Source organism: Melozone crissalis, unplaced genomic scaffold, assembly GCF_028551555.1.
Source record: "Melozone crissalis strain CALT ecotype California unplaced genomic scaffold, PUWL_Pcris_2 ptg000056l_1, whole genome shotgun sequence".
Classification (NCBI taxonomy): domain Eukaryota; kingdom Metazoa; phylum Chordata; class Aves; order Passeriformes; family Passerellidae; genus Melozone; species Melozone crissalis.
This window is the reverse complement of record NW_026535834.1, coordinates 5,500,428-5,515,518: the sequence shown is the minus strand read 5'-3', so window position 1 is coordinate 5,515,518 and position 15,091 is coordinate 5,500,428. Positions and strand designations below refer to the sequence as shown.

General features: G+C 42.0%; 1 protein-coding gene across 1 annotated transcript; it reads left to right on the top strand.

Moving 5' to 3' along the window:
- The first annotated feature begins 1,103 nt into the window (after window positions 1-1,103).
- On the top strand, window positions 1,104-14,614 carry PCNX4 (pecanex 4). Its single transcript, XM_054286781.1, has 10 exons — window positions 1,104-2,644; window positions 4,276-4,455; window positions 4,544-5,058; window positions 5,861-5,961; window positions 6,110-6,232; window positions 7,564-7,927; window positions 11,266-11,369; window positions 11,792-12,828; window positions 13,327-13,513; window positions 14,317-14,614. Exons 1-10 carry the CDS (start codon window positions 1,893-1,895, stop codon window positions 14,566-14,568), a joined length of 3,615 nt encoding a protein of 1,204 aa, XP_054142756.1. The 5' UTR covers window positions 1,104-1,892; the 3' UTR covers window positions 14,569-14,614.
- Window positions 14,615-15,091: the final 477 nt, after the last annotated feature.

The following is a 15,091-nucleotide window of genomic DNA, read 5'->3' as shown; positions in this document are numbered from 1 at the left end:
GGAACTATATTGTTTATGTGCGTAGATTCTTGTGTCTCACACAAAGATGCCTATTGTTTACACAGAAACTGTAAGGGGAATGTTTTGTTAACATTTGGTTAGCAATATAAACTGACAAACACAAATGCAGACTGGAACTTGGAACAAAAATAGCCCTTCTCAGAGCAGAAAAACACAGCTGCCCAAAAACTGTTTTTCAAGGAAAACTCTGCACCTATTGGTTCTATATTTTCTTTTGCAACTCAGCTTCTGTCATTTCCATGCCTGTAAATCTTCTACTGCATGTAACTATACCAGCAACTTAAGCTCCATGCCCATTTTTCTAAAGAAGATTGATTCAATTGTGATATTTTATAATTACATTTGAAATTTGATTTTAGTTGGGTGTGTCACTATTACATTCTCAAATTCCTGAGCTGACTGGGATAAATTCCCCTGTCCATTGTCAACATGTGTCTTTTCCATTAGTTCCAGTAGGACTGACTGCTGCCTTCTTACATATGAGAAACTTTCAGTGGCTTAAAGTAGTTGGACCAAAAAAACTATGTTTTTGCTATTTTATTGAAAAAAAAACCAAAAAATCCACAGCCTACATGAAGAGTGGTTACAGAGCCTGTGGGGTCCTGCTTTCCATGATGGAGTGTATTGACTTAGTGGATGTGGAATGTAAATTTTCAGTCATGATAATGCATAAAATCTCATTTTCACTGTTTCCAGCTTCATTCCCCAATGATCAGCATCTACCAACATTCAAGTGACTGATACTGTTTAAGTAAATGGGGTGAATTGTTCTCAGAAGGGTTCAGAAATGTTTGGTATTGTAGCAAAAAGGGATCACAGTAGTTTGAGGACTCTGTGGCAGCCAAATGTTTAATTTTTAATGTCTCACCAGTGATGGCAATGGGTATTCATCAGATTGTACAGCTCCAGGGGAAAAAAGTCAGAATTTCTGTCCTTGCACATCTCCTAATGCACACAATGTCTTTTATAGAGTTATTATTAATGACAATGGGACTGCTTGTTTGTGTGCTGTTTTTTTCACCCTATTTCTTAGCTTGAGTATTTCTGCCTGTCACTCATAAATTCTTGCTTTCATGATTAGTAGCACTGAATTATATTTGAATATCACAGTTACCACCTTACATTCATTGTTCCTACATTGCCTGATCCCCTCTGAATGAGCGTTCAAACCTATTTTGTTTGATGGGTCACTGTAAATGTCTTACAGGTATCTTTTTTTCCTTTCTTTCAGCTTTTTCCATTGGCACCATGAAGAATATATCCTAATTCTGCTACAACTCACAAATATTGTGTTTGATTTTTTTTTTTTAATTTGTAAGTTTTAGAAAGCAGAAAGTGAACTGCTTATTTTAGTTAACACTGAGATCATATCCTGCAGCAGGGCTGTGTAGGGAGGATGATAACAATGCTGGTGTGGAAAACAATTTGTAACACTTTGACTTATTTATGTAGAAAAAGCTTTATTGCATAAAGTTTTCATTTTCTTTTTTTGCTCTCTGTGCCTGAGTCCCTGCATTGTGTGGCTGTTCACTGAAAACACAGACTCAGTGCACAGAGATCCTTAACAGGATTTGGAATTGGAGGTCTGTGCCAAAGTGTGATTGCAATCAGATTGAGTGGGAAGAGTGTCGGTTTTAGGAAGGTATTCTGATGGGGAGATGGGTTGGTTTTGTCACCTCCCAAGAACAGATTATATATTTTTATTTGCAACCTTCAGATGGAAGAGTGTGTTCACATTTTAAAACAGATGTTTGCTTATTGTATTCTGAGAAATTCTAACAACAACATGTCAGAATTCCACTGTAGCTTGGTAAATAAAAGAAGACACAAGAATTCCCTGGGTTCTGAGTTCCACAATCAGTAATGTGTCCATGTTTTCCTTCCTGTTCTCCTGCAGGAAAGATGATCCCCAGCCAGCCCTGCTGAGCCACAGGATGGGGCCAGATGTCCCCCTGCTCAATGACTACAAGCAGGAGTTCTTCCTGAAGCGCTTCCCTCAGACCCTGCTGGGAGGCCCCAGGTTCAAGTTAGGCTACTGTGCCCCTCCCTACATCTATGTGAACCAGATCATCCTTTTCCTGACCCCATGGCTCTGGGGAGGAGTGGGGACACTCCTGTACCAGCTGGGGGTGATGCAGGACTTGTGCACAGCAGCCCTGTCAGGAGGGCTCATGTTTGTTACTGCCCTTGCTCTTCAGATGACAAACCTCTATGCAAAGCAGAAAACGGTGACAGTAGAAAGAATGCAAATTCCAAGTACCCTGACAGATGAAGACGAGTTTGAATTTTCCAGCTGTGTAGGTTCAGAGACAGTAAAATTTATTATTCCTGGCAAGAAGTACATAATCAACACTGTATTCCATTCCCTTCTGGCAGGGGTATTGTGTGGGCTGGGAGCTTGGTATTTGCTGCCAAACAGAATAACCTTGTTATACAGCAACATTGGAGGAACTGTTGTGATCTTTGTGTTTGGATGGGTGACCATATGCATAGGAGAGTATTCATTAATCATAAACACAGCCACTGAAACAGCCACTTTCCAAGCACTGGATACTTATGAAATCACTGCTCTGATGAGACCTTTCTACATTTTTGTCTTTATTGCAGTGGATCTTGCACACAGGTAAATGTAATAATGCATTTAGCCACTTGAAGTGATGGTTATTCTGTGTATTTTTGATGGGAAAGGTTAAATTATTCTTCCGAGGAAAATTTTATTTTTAGATTCTAATCAACTGTAGTAACTTCAAAGGAAGAAAATTGATGCATATATGATAAAAATTGAGGTTCTATGCTGTGTATAAAAGGCTCTTAAATTTCCATAGCATCCCATGTAAACTAGGAAGAGCAGTTTGTAAGAGATAGGTTAAAACCATCTTGTACCATGTCATTTTTCATATTTTTGTATTGGAGCATTTGCAAATATATCCTTTTAAAGGATGTGTTTTGAAAACACATGTTCCTGACCTGGAATCATAAATCTAAACACTGCAAGCTTCAGGATTACTGGATTTATGTCCAGATTTCATCCTGGAATACTTTCTAATTTCAGCTCTGTAAAGTGATAGCAGAGGCTTTTATACAACAAGCAAAAAAAAAACCCCAGAACCTCTGAATTTGGTTTTAATGAATGGATAAGCAAATGGGAATATTGCTGTGGCTTTGTGATACAGATTTGGAACTTGGATTTTTAAATAGTTTTCCAATAGAAAAGAGCTGTGTCAGTCTACAAATTAGGAGAGTCACATTTCTGTTTTTCAGATGAGTGTCTTAGCTGAAGTATTTGTAGAATCAGGATCCTAAAACAAGATGCTTTTAGATTTATTTTCTGCATTCTTTCTCCCTGTCAGGTGATATTTATAGCACTTTGTCACATGTACATATTTTATGGTTACTTCAGATACATTAAACAAAGCATGTTTGAATTTGCTGGTTTTGCACTGGGAGATGTCCTTGTTAATGATTTACCCTAATTGCCACCTCAGGTGAAGTATGAGAATTATACATGTGGTCTTGGACTCCAAATTTTTCTATGCAATTTCCTGAGGAGAAGTTTAAGACATTGTCAAAATTCCTGATAAAATTTCTCTGAGGCTTGCTTACGTATTAAAATGGAGAGGGAAACCAAATATCTTGGCAGTCTACCACCTTTAGTTGGTAAACTACATCTAGGTTAGAATTTATGCAAATTTCTAATGCTGATCTTTGTGTTTTTGCAAGAAGATTTTGACATTTTTATGTAGAAATATATTCCCTCTTTAGGAATATACAATATTATCTGTAGGTGTACAGGCAACATGCCAGTTCTTCTAGTGTTAAAGCTTAGATCTTAGGCCTTGAAATTGCATAAAATTTTACTTTTGTGTCTCTGAAAAAATACTTTATAATTTTTTGTTAAACAGTTGAGGCCTTGGAGCCTGTGGACTTTTCCTTTTTGCACAAGTATTTTTTCAGTGTATTATCACAGCAGTAACAAAATAATTGGGATAATTGCATCACTGTATTCATCTGAAGGCTTCAAAGCTTTTAAATGAAAATTTAGTCTGTGTTCTGGTGTTCTAATTAATGTTTTACTGTCCTAAGCTTAAGTAAATGTCTTTATTTTTCCTTTTAAAAGATACTCATTAGGTTTTATAGGTTGAATGTGTAAGGTTTTTACTTTGGGATTTGCTGTAGTAATTAAACAGGAAGTCTTCCCACACTGAAGTTATTTTTCCTCTCACAGAATTCAAATCTATTCCTTCTTTTATCCAGGTTTGCTGTCAACACACCCATTCTAGAGCAGACAAACCAGATTTTGCACATCCTGTTTCTTTTTCTGCCATTCTTGTGGGCCATGGGAATTCTGCCCCCTCTTGATGCACTTTTTCTCTGGGGAATGGAACAACTCTTGGAGTTTGGACTAGGAGGTTCACCTATGTCAAGTAACACCAAGTAAATGTTTCTACAATTGTAAAATATATCAGTGTTGTTTATAACCTTTTTCTTTTCAAGCAAATCTTCTTTATTTTCTCCTTCACAGGTTGTTAGTAATGTTTCTCATTTCTGCTGGAACAGCAATAGCATCGTATTTCATTCCCAGCCCCCTCGGTGTGATCCTCTTCATGACTGGATTTGGGTTCATGCTGAGTCTTAACCTAAGTGAGATTGGGTTTGCCTTCAAACACACCATGATCAGCCATTTAGCCTCCAGCAAAGCTAAAAATGCTCACAGGGCTCTTAGAATACAATTTGGGTGGAGGAAATTAATTTTCTATGTGACTGTGTTGGCATTTGCTCTCACAGAAGCAGGCCTGCTGCATCAATTTGCAGGCTCCTCATCATCTTCCCAAGGCAGACCCCAGGCCATAGCAAGTTACATTCTGATCCTGTTACTTGTAATGATGTGGATTCTTAGAGAGATTCAGAGAGTGTACTTGTTTGGAGTCTTCAGAAACCCCTTTTACCCAAAGGATGTCAGGACTGTGGCTGTGTTCATGGAGAAGCAAAGAAGGCTAATGAAAGTTGGTGTTGTCAGGAGGATTTTACTAACACTAGGTAGGAATGCACCACTGTCTGTTGTTTGTTAGATGATGCTTGTAGGGAGATTGAAACTCTAGAATTGCTCTATGTGCAAGATTCTGGGAATGAACCAAGGGAAACCAAGTGGCTGGAAATACTGTTGATGTCTTGTTAAATTGTGCATTGAGGTCAAAGTTACTGGTCCAGCGTATTTGAAAGTGATTAAATTTGGAAGTGATTTGATTTATTTCTTTTATAGGGGTGAACCTAAAAAATTGATCCTTTTAAAAGCCTAGCTGAGAAAGCAGGGCCTTTTAAAGGATTTTAGTTACAACTGCAGTACCAACTTTTAAAAATATGTACTTGGAAACAAAATGCTTTGAAAGTCTTCAAGCTGACCAAATATTTGGTTCTTAGAGCTTGCTGGTAAAGGGGAGAGCCTCCATTCTGGTAGGTTGGAGACAAATGCATCTACTTTGAGGGAATAAAAATGGATTTAAATTATTTAACTTCATAAAGAACCATTACTTTGGGGAAATACATTGATGACTGCTATTCCATGTTTGTTTTTACTTATTTGAGTATTCTCTTGAAGAAACAAATAAAGGAACTAATAGCAAGCACGAATTAAGCATCCATGTAAATGTTTGTTGTCCTGGGCCATTAGTGCAAATAAATTGTTTGATAACGTGGGAGTGTAACACAAAGAGGAGTTTGTGATGATGAAGGGAAGGTTTCTCTTTTTTGCTGGGATTTCCATCCTGAAATAAGACTGCTTACCTCTGTTTGCTTTTCTTACATTTTTGGAAGGTCAGTGATGCTTTTGTTTCAATTGCAGTGTCTCCGTTTGCTATGATAGCATTCCTGTCACTTGACCATTCCCTACAAAACCTGCATTCCTTGTCTGTTTCCATTGGATTCACAAGGATGTTCAGAATGGTAATTTGAATTTTAAACATGTTAGCCTTAGAAATGCTCTTCTACATGACTTGAGAACCAAGGTGACCTGGAAGAAATATCCCAGGTCATGAAAGCAGAGATAAATAGATATGTTTTTTAATGTATTTCTAACATATCTCTATTCTAGGTCTGGCAAAATACAGAAAATGCCTTACTAGACATGGTGGTTGTGTCAGCAGCACAAATGTTGGTGGTTAATCCAGACCTCTGGTGGAACAGGAGCCTTGATACAGGAATCAAACTCTTGCTGGTAATTGTAGGAGCGTCGGGGGTTGGGAGGAGAGAAGAGATCTGTGAAGCCAGGTTGAGGAACTTGTGGGTTATTGCAAAGGGCCTGGGTGGTTTATTGCAAAGGTTCTGGGTGCAGGGGCACTGCTTGGAACTGCCAGCTGCAGCTCAGAGCAGGCCTGAGAGAAGAGAGGGGGAGAGGATGAGAGGGTGAGAGAGTAAGGGAGTAAAAAAGGTAAGAGAATATAAAGGGTAAGGGAGTGAGGTTCCCGCTACAATATCATAAATCTTCTTCTGTGTTGAATATTCTAATTCTCACTAACCAGTCTAGTACAATATACAAATCCTATAGCATTTACATACAGCCTATAAGAATCATTACATTACCAAACTGTGTTAAATTTTAAACCCTAAAAACTCCTCTTTGGGCCCCTTCTGCCAAGCTAGTAGGGTCTGCTCTGACCCTTGGGCCTGCCTGCAAGCAGAGGGTGTTGTTCCATCAAAAGGGGATCACCTTCAGCTGGCCACACCATTGTTTTCCAGTTGTTCAGTAACTGAGGTATCTCTAAGCTTGCTTTCATTTCAATCTCACTTATAGTTTCTATATTATCAAAATCTTTTGCCTGACAATCATATTTATAAGGCTTTCCTGTTTCTTCTTCCCCAACAGGTAATGGTCATATTGTAAAATTAAGCAGATAATTGTTTTCTGAAGTATCTATTTCTGTTGGAGAATTACAACAGGGGCCAGAACACAGCAGACAGAAGCTAAAATCTGTACTAAGATATATTCTCACACCAAGGAATGATAGCCATGCTTCATTTTCTTAAAATTACTGTAGCTATCCTACAGTATGCAGCTATGCTATGGCTACATACTCTATGTAGTAGAGTGTGCTGCAGGCTACAAACCCTGTTCTTCCTGCCTGTGTGCCCCAGGTCGTTCTCCTGCGGGATCGGCTGCTGCAGTTCCTGTCCAAGCTGCACTTTGCCATGGCCATCCTCCTGTACTAAGATATATTCTTACACCAAGGAATGATAGCCATGCTTCATTTTTATAAAATTACTGTAGCTGTGCTACAATATGCAGCTATGCTGTGGCTACATACTCTATGTTGTATGCTACAGGCTACAAACCCTGTTCTTCCTGCCCATGTGCTGTAGATCGGCCTCCTGCGGGATCGGCTGCTGCAGTTCCTGTCCAAGCTGCACTTTGCCATCACCATCCTCCTGTGCTAAGATATATTCTCACACCAAGCAATGATAGCCATGCTTTATTTTCTTTAAGTTACTGTATCTGTGCTGAGTGTGCTGTAGGCTACAAACCCTGTTCTTCCTGCCCGTGTGCTGCAGGTCGGCCTCCTGCGGGATCGGCTGCTGCAGTTCCTGTCCAAGCTGCACTTTGCCATGGCCATCCTGCTGACCTCGTGGACGGAGAAGAAGCAGCGCCGCAGGTCCAGCGCCGCCCTGATCGCGCTCAACGTCGCCTTCTTCCCCGTGCTGCTGGCCCTGGTGGCCGTGTCAGCGCTGCTCTCCTCGCCCCTGCTGCCGCTCTTCACCCTGCCCGTGTTCCTGGTGGGCTTCCCGCGGCCGCTGCGGAGCTGGCCGGGCCCCGCGGGCGGCACCGCCTGCGTCTGCCCCGACACCGTCTACTACCGGCAGCTGGTGCCCGGCCTGGCCGCGGCGCTGCAGTCTGCGCTGGCGGCCGGCGGCCTGGGTGCGTACGGGGAGCGCTCTGGCATGATGCAGATAAATAGTGCAGGAAATGTGGTTTGCCAGCCAAAACCTTGGGGTTGGATCCCTCCCAATGCCCCAAAACCCTTGGGATCGGATCTGTCCTAACACCCTAAAACCCTTGGGATCAGATCCCTCCCAATGCCTTAAACCCCTTGGGATCGGATCCCTCCCAATGCCCTAAACCCTTGGGATCAGATCCCTCCCAGGGCCCCAAACCCTTGGGATCAGATCCTTCCTAATGCCCCAAAAGGCTTGGGATCAGATCCTTCCCAATGCCCCAAAACCCCTGGGATCAGATCCCTGCCAATGCCCCAAAACTGTTTGGATCGGATCCCTCCCAATGCCTTAAACCCCTTGGGATCAGATCCCTCCCAAGGCCCCAAACCCTTGGGATCAGATCCTTCTCAATGCCCCAAAACCCCCTGGGATCAGGCCCCTCCCAAGGCCCCAAAACTGTTTGGATCAAATCCCTCCCAAGGCCCCAAAACCCTTGGAATCAGATTCCTCCCAAGGCCCTAAAACCTTTGGGATCATATCCCTCCCAAGGCCTTAAAACCCTTGAGATCAGATCCCTCCCAAGGCCCTAAAACCCTTGGAATCAGATCCCTCCAAATGCCCCAAACCCCTTGGGATCAGGTCCTTTCCAATGCCCTAAAACCCTTGGGGATCAGATCCCTCCCAACTCCCCAAAACCCTTGGGACCAGATCCATCCTAATGCCCAATACCCTTGGGATCAGATCCCTCCCAAGTCCCCAAACCCCTTGGGATTGGATCCCTCTGAAGGGACGAGAATCTGTGGTTGAACACCAAGTTTCACAGCTGGGTTAAATCTGATATTCAGAGATTGCTCAGGATGAAGTGGTTACTTTTATCCTTCCTGTACAACCAACAGTAGGACAAAGGGTTAGAATAGAACAGCTACAAGTTGCAGCAGGGGAGGTTCTGGTTGGATTTTGGGAAAAAATTCTTCCCTAGACAAATGGTTAAGCACTGAAACAGGCTGTCCAGGGAGGTGGTGGTGTCCCCATCCCTGGGAGCATCCAAGAAAGGAGGAGATGTAGCAGTTTGTGAAATGGTTTCATGGACATGGTGCTATTCAGTCAAAGGCTGGGCTTGATGATCTGGGAGATCTTTTCCAGCTAATGATTCTACAATGTCTGCTTGTTACAATCCTATAAAAAAAGAAATCTTTGGTTACCATTAAGGAGAGACTAAATGGGGGTGAAACAGTATCAATCCTAATCTTTCTGAATAAAAAGGATGGAATGCATTGATCCCACCTAACTGGAGGCAGCAAATTGGGTTCTTCAGCCAGACAGCATAGAGAAGGATGTGTGTCAGACTGCTGTCTGCAGGTCTGTCTGTCTCTGCATCCATCCCATTACTCAGCATCCAGAAGGTGACTTTGCTAATTTGGCTGTGTTAATTGGTTATGGTGAAATACCTGATGTAGCCTAAGCAGCAGTAAACAGCTGAGAACAAACCCATTGATAAGATTTAATATCTTACCTTGTGCCGGCAGTTGGGGTGGGATTGTAGCAGCATTTGTGGGTTTACAGCCTGGTAAAGGCCTTGTGATAGGATTTTCACAGAATTTGTGGGTTTACAGCCTGGTAAAGGCATTGTGATGTATTTTCACAGAATTTGTGGGTTTACAGCCTGGTAAAGGCATTGTGATGGGATTTTCACAGAATTACAGAAACAGAGGTGAAGAAATGCCCAGTCTTTTTCCCAGCTGGAGACAGAGTAGCTGTTTTAAAATTGCAAGGTCATTTTCTTGAGAAACAGCCTTTGTGTAACCTAAATAATCAAAAGATTGTAGCCCTCAGACAAGAGGCAAATATTTACATAAGCCTCTTAGAAAATGGCTTATGGCTGGAAAAAGTGGCCTAATATTTGAAGGCAGTGGAAGTTAACCTTAATCAGGTTTTTCTGAAGAAAATATCCAGGTGCTTTACTAGGAAATATGTGCTGCACTTGCATCACTGGTCAGAGAGAGATACTCAGTAAAACCAAAAAGTCTTTTTTCTCTAAAGAATTCTTCAGTTTGTCTACTGCATTAATCCATTATGTTTTCTATTTACAATAGATAAATTTATTATAATAATATATCGCTATCTGTCATATATATATATATGTTATCTATCTTTTATGTCTATCCATATTTTATATATATACATATTTTAATAGGGGTTTTTTCCCCCATTGCCATCATGACTGTGGTGGCATGTATGCCTTAGAATAAATAATTTAAAACACAAGTCTTGAGGGGTAAAAAGTCTCTTCTTTAATGGGAAAATCTGTGAATGAATGTCTTGAAGCAAGAAAAACTCTGGTGTTCTCAGATGAGTTCAAAAGGAAGTGATGCCACTTTGTGTGTCACTAATTTAAACCCAGAGTTTTTTCTGTGTAAAGGAGTTTTAGTAGCTTTAACTGCTAGCAAGAAAGGAATTAAAGTCTTTGCAAAATGTTAGCAAGAAAATGCACTTCATTAGCTCAGTGGGATAGAAAAGGTTACTTAAATTTTAACTACTGCTTAATGGTTGGTTTCACTGATTTCACCTTACAACACTTTAAAACTAAAATGTTCTGCAAGTGAGTGGTCACCAGACATGAGTGACAGCAGAAGCAGGTCATAAACTGGCAGCAAATGTCATGCTTAAGAATAAAACCATTGTGTTATGGGATTGACATTCAGCTATGGTTCAAATACAGAATAACCACCAGTTCTTAGGAAATTTGGCATTGCACTTTCTGTGACATAGGTAAAAAAAGAAAAAGTTTGGGTTGGTTTTTTTTTTTGAGTACTAATTTGCTGTTCTTCAGGACCTGATTTTCAAATTCCAGTTCAATTATATTTTTATTTCTCTGATTACAAATAAACTTCTTACTCCACAGCAGATTGGGCCATTAGGAAACTCCTGTGCTATAGAATGATTCTGTAATGTATTCTCAGTAAGGAGGACTTCAGGTCTCCAGAGAACACTCCAGTGGGAACTCTGTGGTTGGAAATGCAGCCAAAAATGATCTTTAATCATGAAAGTCATCTCTGCAAAGGGAATTGAGGGTGGAGTTGTTTAACCCTGGTCTGGTGTGAATAATGTAGTCCTGCAGTTGTGTGAGGTTTTCCAACTTTCCACAGCTTTTTCAAAGCTGCAATTTCAGCCAGTTTTTCCAAGATTTTAAGGTGCTAGTTATTTCTGATGTGCTAGTTATTTCTGCTGATGCAGAAATATTTTGTGTTTGCTGTTGAATCCTTTCCTTGGCATGTAGAAAAGGTAATATGCAGTTTTTGTTTGGTTTCTTTTCTTGCTCAGGTCTCTCTCTGCCTGGGTCTCATTACTTGTGCCGCTTCCAGGACAGGCTGATGTGGATTTTGGTGCTGGAAAAAGGCTTCACGTACTGTGGGGTGAACATTAAGGTAATTGCATGCTGAGCACTGAGATGTTGATGTTTGGAAATCATGCAAACATTTTGCTGTGTAACATTTCAGCAGTGTAACTGATTTACATTTAAATTTCTAAGATGAGTGTTGTACTAATTAGCCTTGCAATTTACATGAGTAGCAGATGTGAAATTTTTTTGTCATTCAGCTTGTGACAGAATATCTTTAATAAGCTGGCTAATAAGATTTGCATCAGGCAAAGATTTATTTAAGACATTGATCTGTGCCTAATATTGCAGAGAGTGCTTTGTTATTGCTGTTATCTCTGGATAGATTTGTAGATTCAGTTGTGGAAATACTGACAATCATTTTATTCAGAATAGTTCTGTTGCAGGCAAAATGCTGGCATTTAAAGTTATGTCCTGGTGAAGACTAACAGGTTTTCATGTGTGCTTTAGGGGCTAGAACTGCAGGAAACATCCTGCCATGCTGCTGAAGCTCACAGAGTGGATGAAATTTTTGAAATGGCCTTTGAACGTCAGGAGCACACAAGGATTCTGTCTCCCAATCCCCATTTTGGGCACATCCTGACTCCCTGTACTGTGGTTCCTGTGAGGCTCTATTCTGATGCCAGGAATGTGTTATCTGGAGTAATTGATTCCCATGAGAATTTAAAGCACCTGAAAGATGATTTTGTGAAAGTGCTTGTGTGGATGCTTGTCCAGTATTGTTATAAAAAATCCAAGACGTGGGAAAGCCCAGGCAGTGCCAACAAGAACAAACAAGAATCATTTCCAGAAAATCAGCACAGTGGAGCAGTGAAAGGATGCGGAGCTCTGAGGGAAGAAGACAGCTTTAGTGTTGATACAGTGGAGGACTGGACTGATGATAGTGACATTTTTGATTTTGAACCCAGTGGCAGAACAAGAGACAGAAAAGATGCTGGGCACTTGGGACTGACACCCAAAGTGCACCTGTCTATTCCAGGGTCCATAGAAACACAGAGCCAAGATTTCCTACAAGAAATGTCTCCAGAAGATAAATTAAACAGGACTGTGGTGCTTGGGCTGCCTGCTGTGGACAAAGGGAAGCAGCCAGAAGTTTTACCTCGTGTAGAATTCAGTTGCTCTTACTCAGAGCTGCTGAGCATCCCTGAAGAATGGAGAACAGCACCAGTGCCTTCTTCCAAAGTCAGTGAAATGAGGCAGAGGTTTCCTGAGGAATGGTACCACTTTGTTCTGAGCCAGCTGGACTTTTTTCATCTGCAAGAGAAGCCTTCCAGTTTGCTCACAGAGCTGGTGGAAGATAAAGCTCTGAAGGAGCTGTACATCCTGGGGGTGCTGTCGTGCTGCTTTGGGCTGTTTGGGCTGGATAACGCCGTGCCTGCCCCTCGCCACGTCTTCAGGGCATACACTGGTGGCATCCCCTGGTCTGCTGGCTTGGACTGGCTCACAGGCAAACCAGAGCTCTTCCAGCTGGCATTAAAAGCATTCAGGTAAAAGAAAACTATTCCGTGAGATTAGAAATTTATATAGAGAAGTGTCATTTCATTAATGCTTTGTTAAACCCATATAGTTTTAATTTATTTGTCGGTTTTCCCTATATAAATACAGCCCGTGACTCCGGGCAGGGAAGCCTGTGGTATGGAGGTTCTTCTTTCTTCTCCACAGCAGCTGCCTCCAGTCTGCTGTGTTAACTGGGAAAAACAACCTGTTTTCACTGACCCCAGCTCTCAACAGATGTGCTGGATTTGGATATTTGGCAGTAACCATTATCAGGCACTGGGGATGTGTTGGAGGTGAATGAGGTGTTTAAGCTGATGTGTTTTACATGTGGGTGAGCTAAAAGCACAACCAGACTGACTGGCAGGGACTCACCTGGCAAGCAGTGACTGTGGCAGAGTTGGTGGAGCCTCTCCACCCTCTGTGGCCTGAAGAGCTTTCTCCCTCCTGCCTTTGCCACACAAGTGACTGTGATATTCTGCACCTTTCAGATACACCTTTAAACTTATGCTGGACAAAGCCAGCCTGGGCCCAGTGGAGAACTTCAGAGAGCTGGTGAATTACCTGGAGGGGTACGAAAGCGATTGGTACATTGGGCTGGTGTCAGACCTGGAGTGGCAGCAGGCAGTTCTGCAGGAAAAGCCATACCTGTTCTCTCTGGGGCATGACCCAAGCATGGTAAGGAGAACAGTTACTCAGTCAAAGTTTGGGTTTATTTTTCACTGTTCTTTCTTTTTTTCCCTCATCATTGTGTTCTAAAACATGAAGGCTCTGCAACATGGTTTGTACTAAAGAGGAACTGGCACTGCTGTTGTTGAAAAGCCCACTGCACTGTTCTTCAGATGCAGCAATATTTCCTGATTATATTCCAGTGGAGGCATTGAACTGAGGGGACTGGTTTATACTTTGCTGTGTTTAAAGTGTTCATAGAGTGCAGCCCTGTTACTGTCATGTCTTTTTGAAAAATCCTTTTGCCCAGGATTTTCTCCTAGGAAGCTGAGAGGCCTCAGAGAAAAATGAAAACAATAATTATCTCAGTTTGCTTTTCCTAAAGCAATTTCTAAACCACATTCTAAAGCAGCAGTGTTTTGCTGCTTTAGAATGCGGTTTAGAAATTGTTTATCCAACAGATGGTTGTTTGATTGGTTTCATGTGAATTGTTTTTACTTGACCAATCACCATCAGGCTGTGTTGGACTCTGAGGAGTCAATCATGAGTTTTTAGTTAGGATACTTACAGAAGGCTTAACAAGATACTTTCTCTATTCTTTAGTATAGTTTAACATTCTTTTATTATTTTATGATTTTATATTATATGAATTAACCTTCTAAAAACATAGAGTCAAATTCAGTTCCTCCTTCATCCTGAAAACCCCAAAAACACCACACAGCCCCAAAGCTTCACTCAGAGCTCTGTAACCAAAACGCTCTCGTCTCTTCTCCGCCAATGTCTTGGACATCCTGATCTGTTTGTTCTTGCAGGGAATTTACACAGGGCGAGTCCTCACTCTGCAGGAGCTGCTGGTCCAGGTGGGAAAGCTCAATGCAGAAGCTGTGAGGGGCCAGTGGGCCAACCTGTCCTGGGAGCTGCTCTACGCCACCAACGACGACGAGGAGCGCTACAGCATCCAGGCGCACCCGGCGCTGCTGCGCAACCTGACCGTGCAGGCGGCCGACCCGCCCCTGGGCTACCCCGTCTACTCCTCTCAGCTCCTGCAGCTGCCCCTCTTCTAGGCTGGGCTTTCTCAGTGCTGGATCTTGCTGCTTTGTCTTTTTCCTCTGTGTGGGGCAGTCGAGTGCCCACGCTGCCCTGTGTGCTGCAGATCAGGTGTTACTCGCAGGGTGGCGGTGCCAGGGCAGGGCGTGTCCTTGGCACAGAGGTGGTGCTTGCCAGAGCCTGCAGCAAGGTGGGGGCTGGTTTCTTGCTGCTGGAATACAAGACACCCTTGTGGCTGGTGAGCCACATGCTGCAATTCTCCACCTTAAAGAAAAGCAGCATAATTCTTATCATTACCATAATTCTGCTCATTAACTATTTTTGGTGCATTCTGATTTATTTTTCCTTTTTATTTCCCGTGGACAGGTGACCTGCACTGCCAGTCAGGTTATGGCCTCTTGTAGTGTTGTCAACCCCAGAGTTGGCAACCAAAGTGTACATAGGACTATTTATATGAATTTTTTTATTCTGGCCATTTTATATTGGACTGAGTTCAGTTCTAGCATTTGTTATATAACTCTCACTGATCTTCCTTATGTG

Coding starts and splice junctions, on each gene's coding strand:
- PCNX4 (XM_054286781.1), top strand. CDS start 1,893: ATGTTTTCCTTCCTGTTCTCCTGCAGGAAAGATGATCCCCAGCCAGCC. Junction 4,456..4,543: donor CCTATGTCAAGTAACACCAA/GTAAATGTTTCT, acceptor TCTCCTTCACAG/GTTGTTAGTAATGTTTCTCA. Junction 5,962..6,109: donor TCACAAGGATGTTCAGAATG/GTAATTTGAATT, acceptor TCTCTATTCTAG/GTCTGGCAAAATACAGAAAA.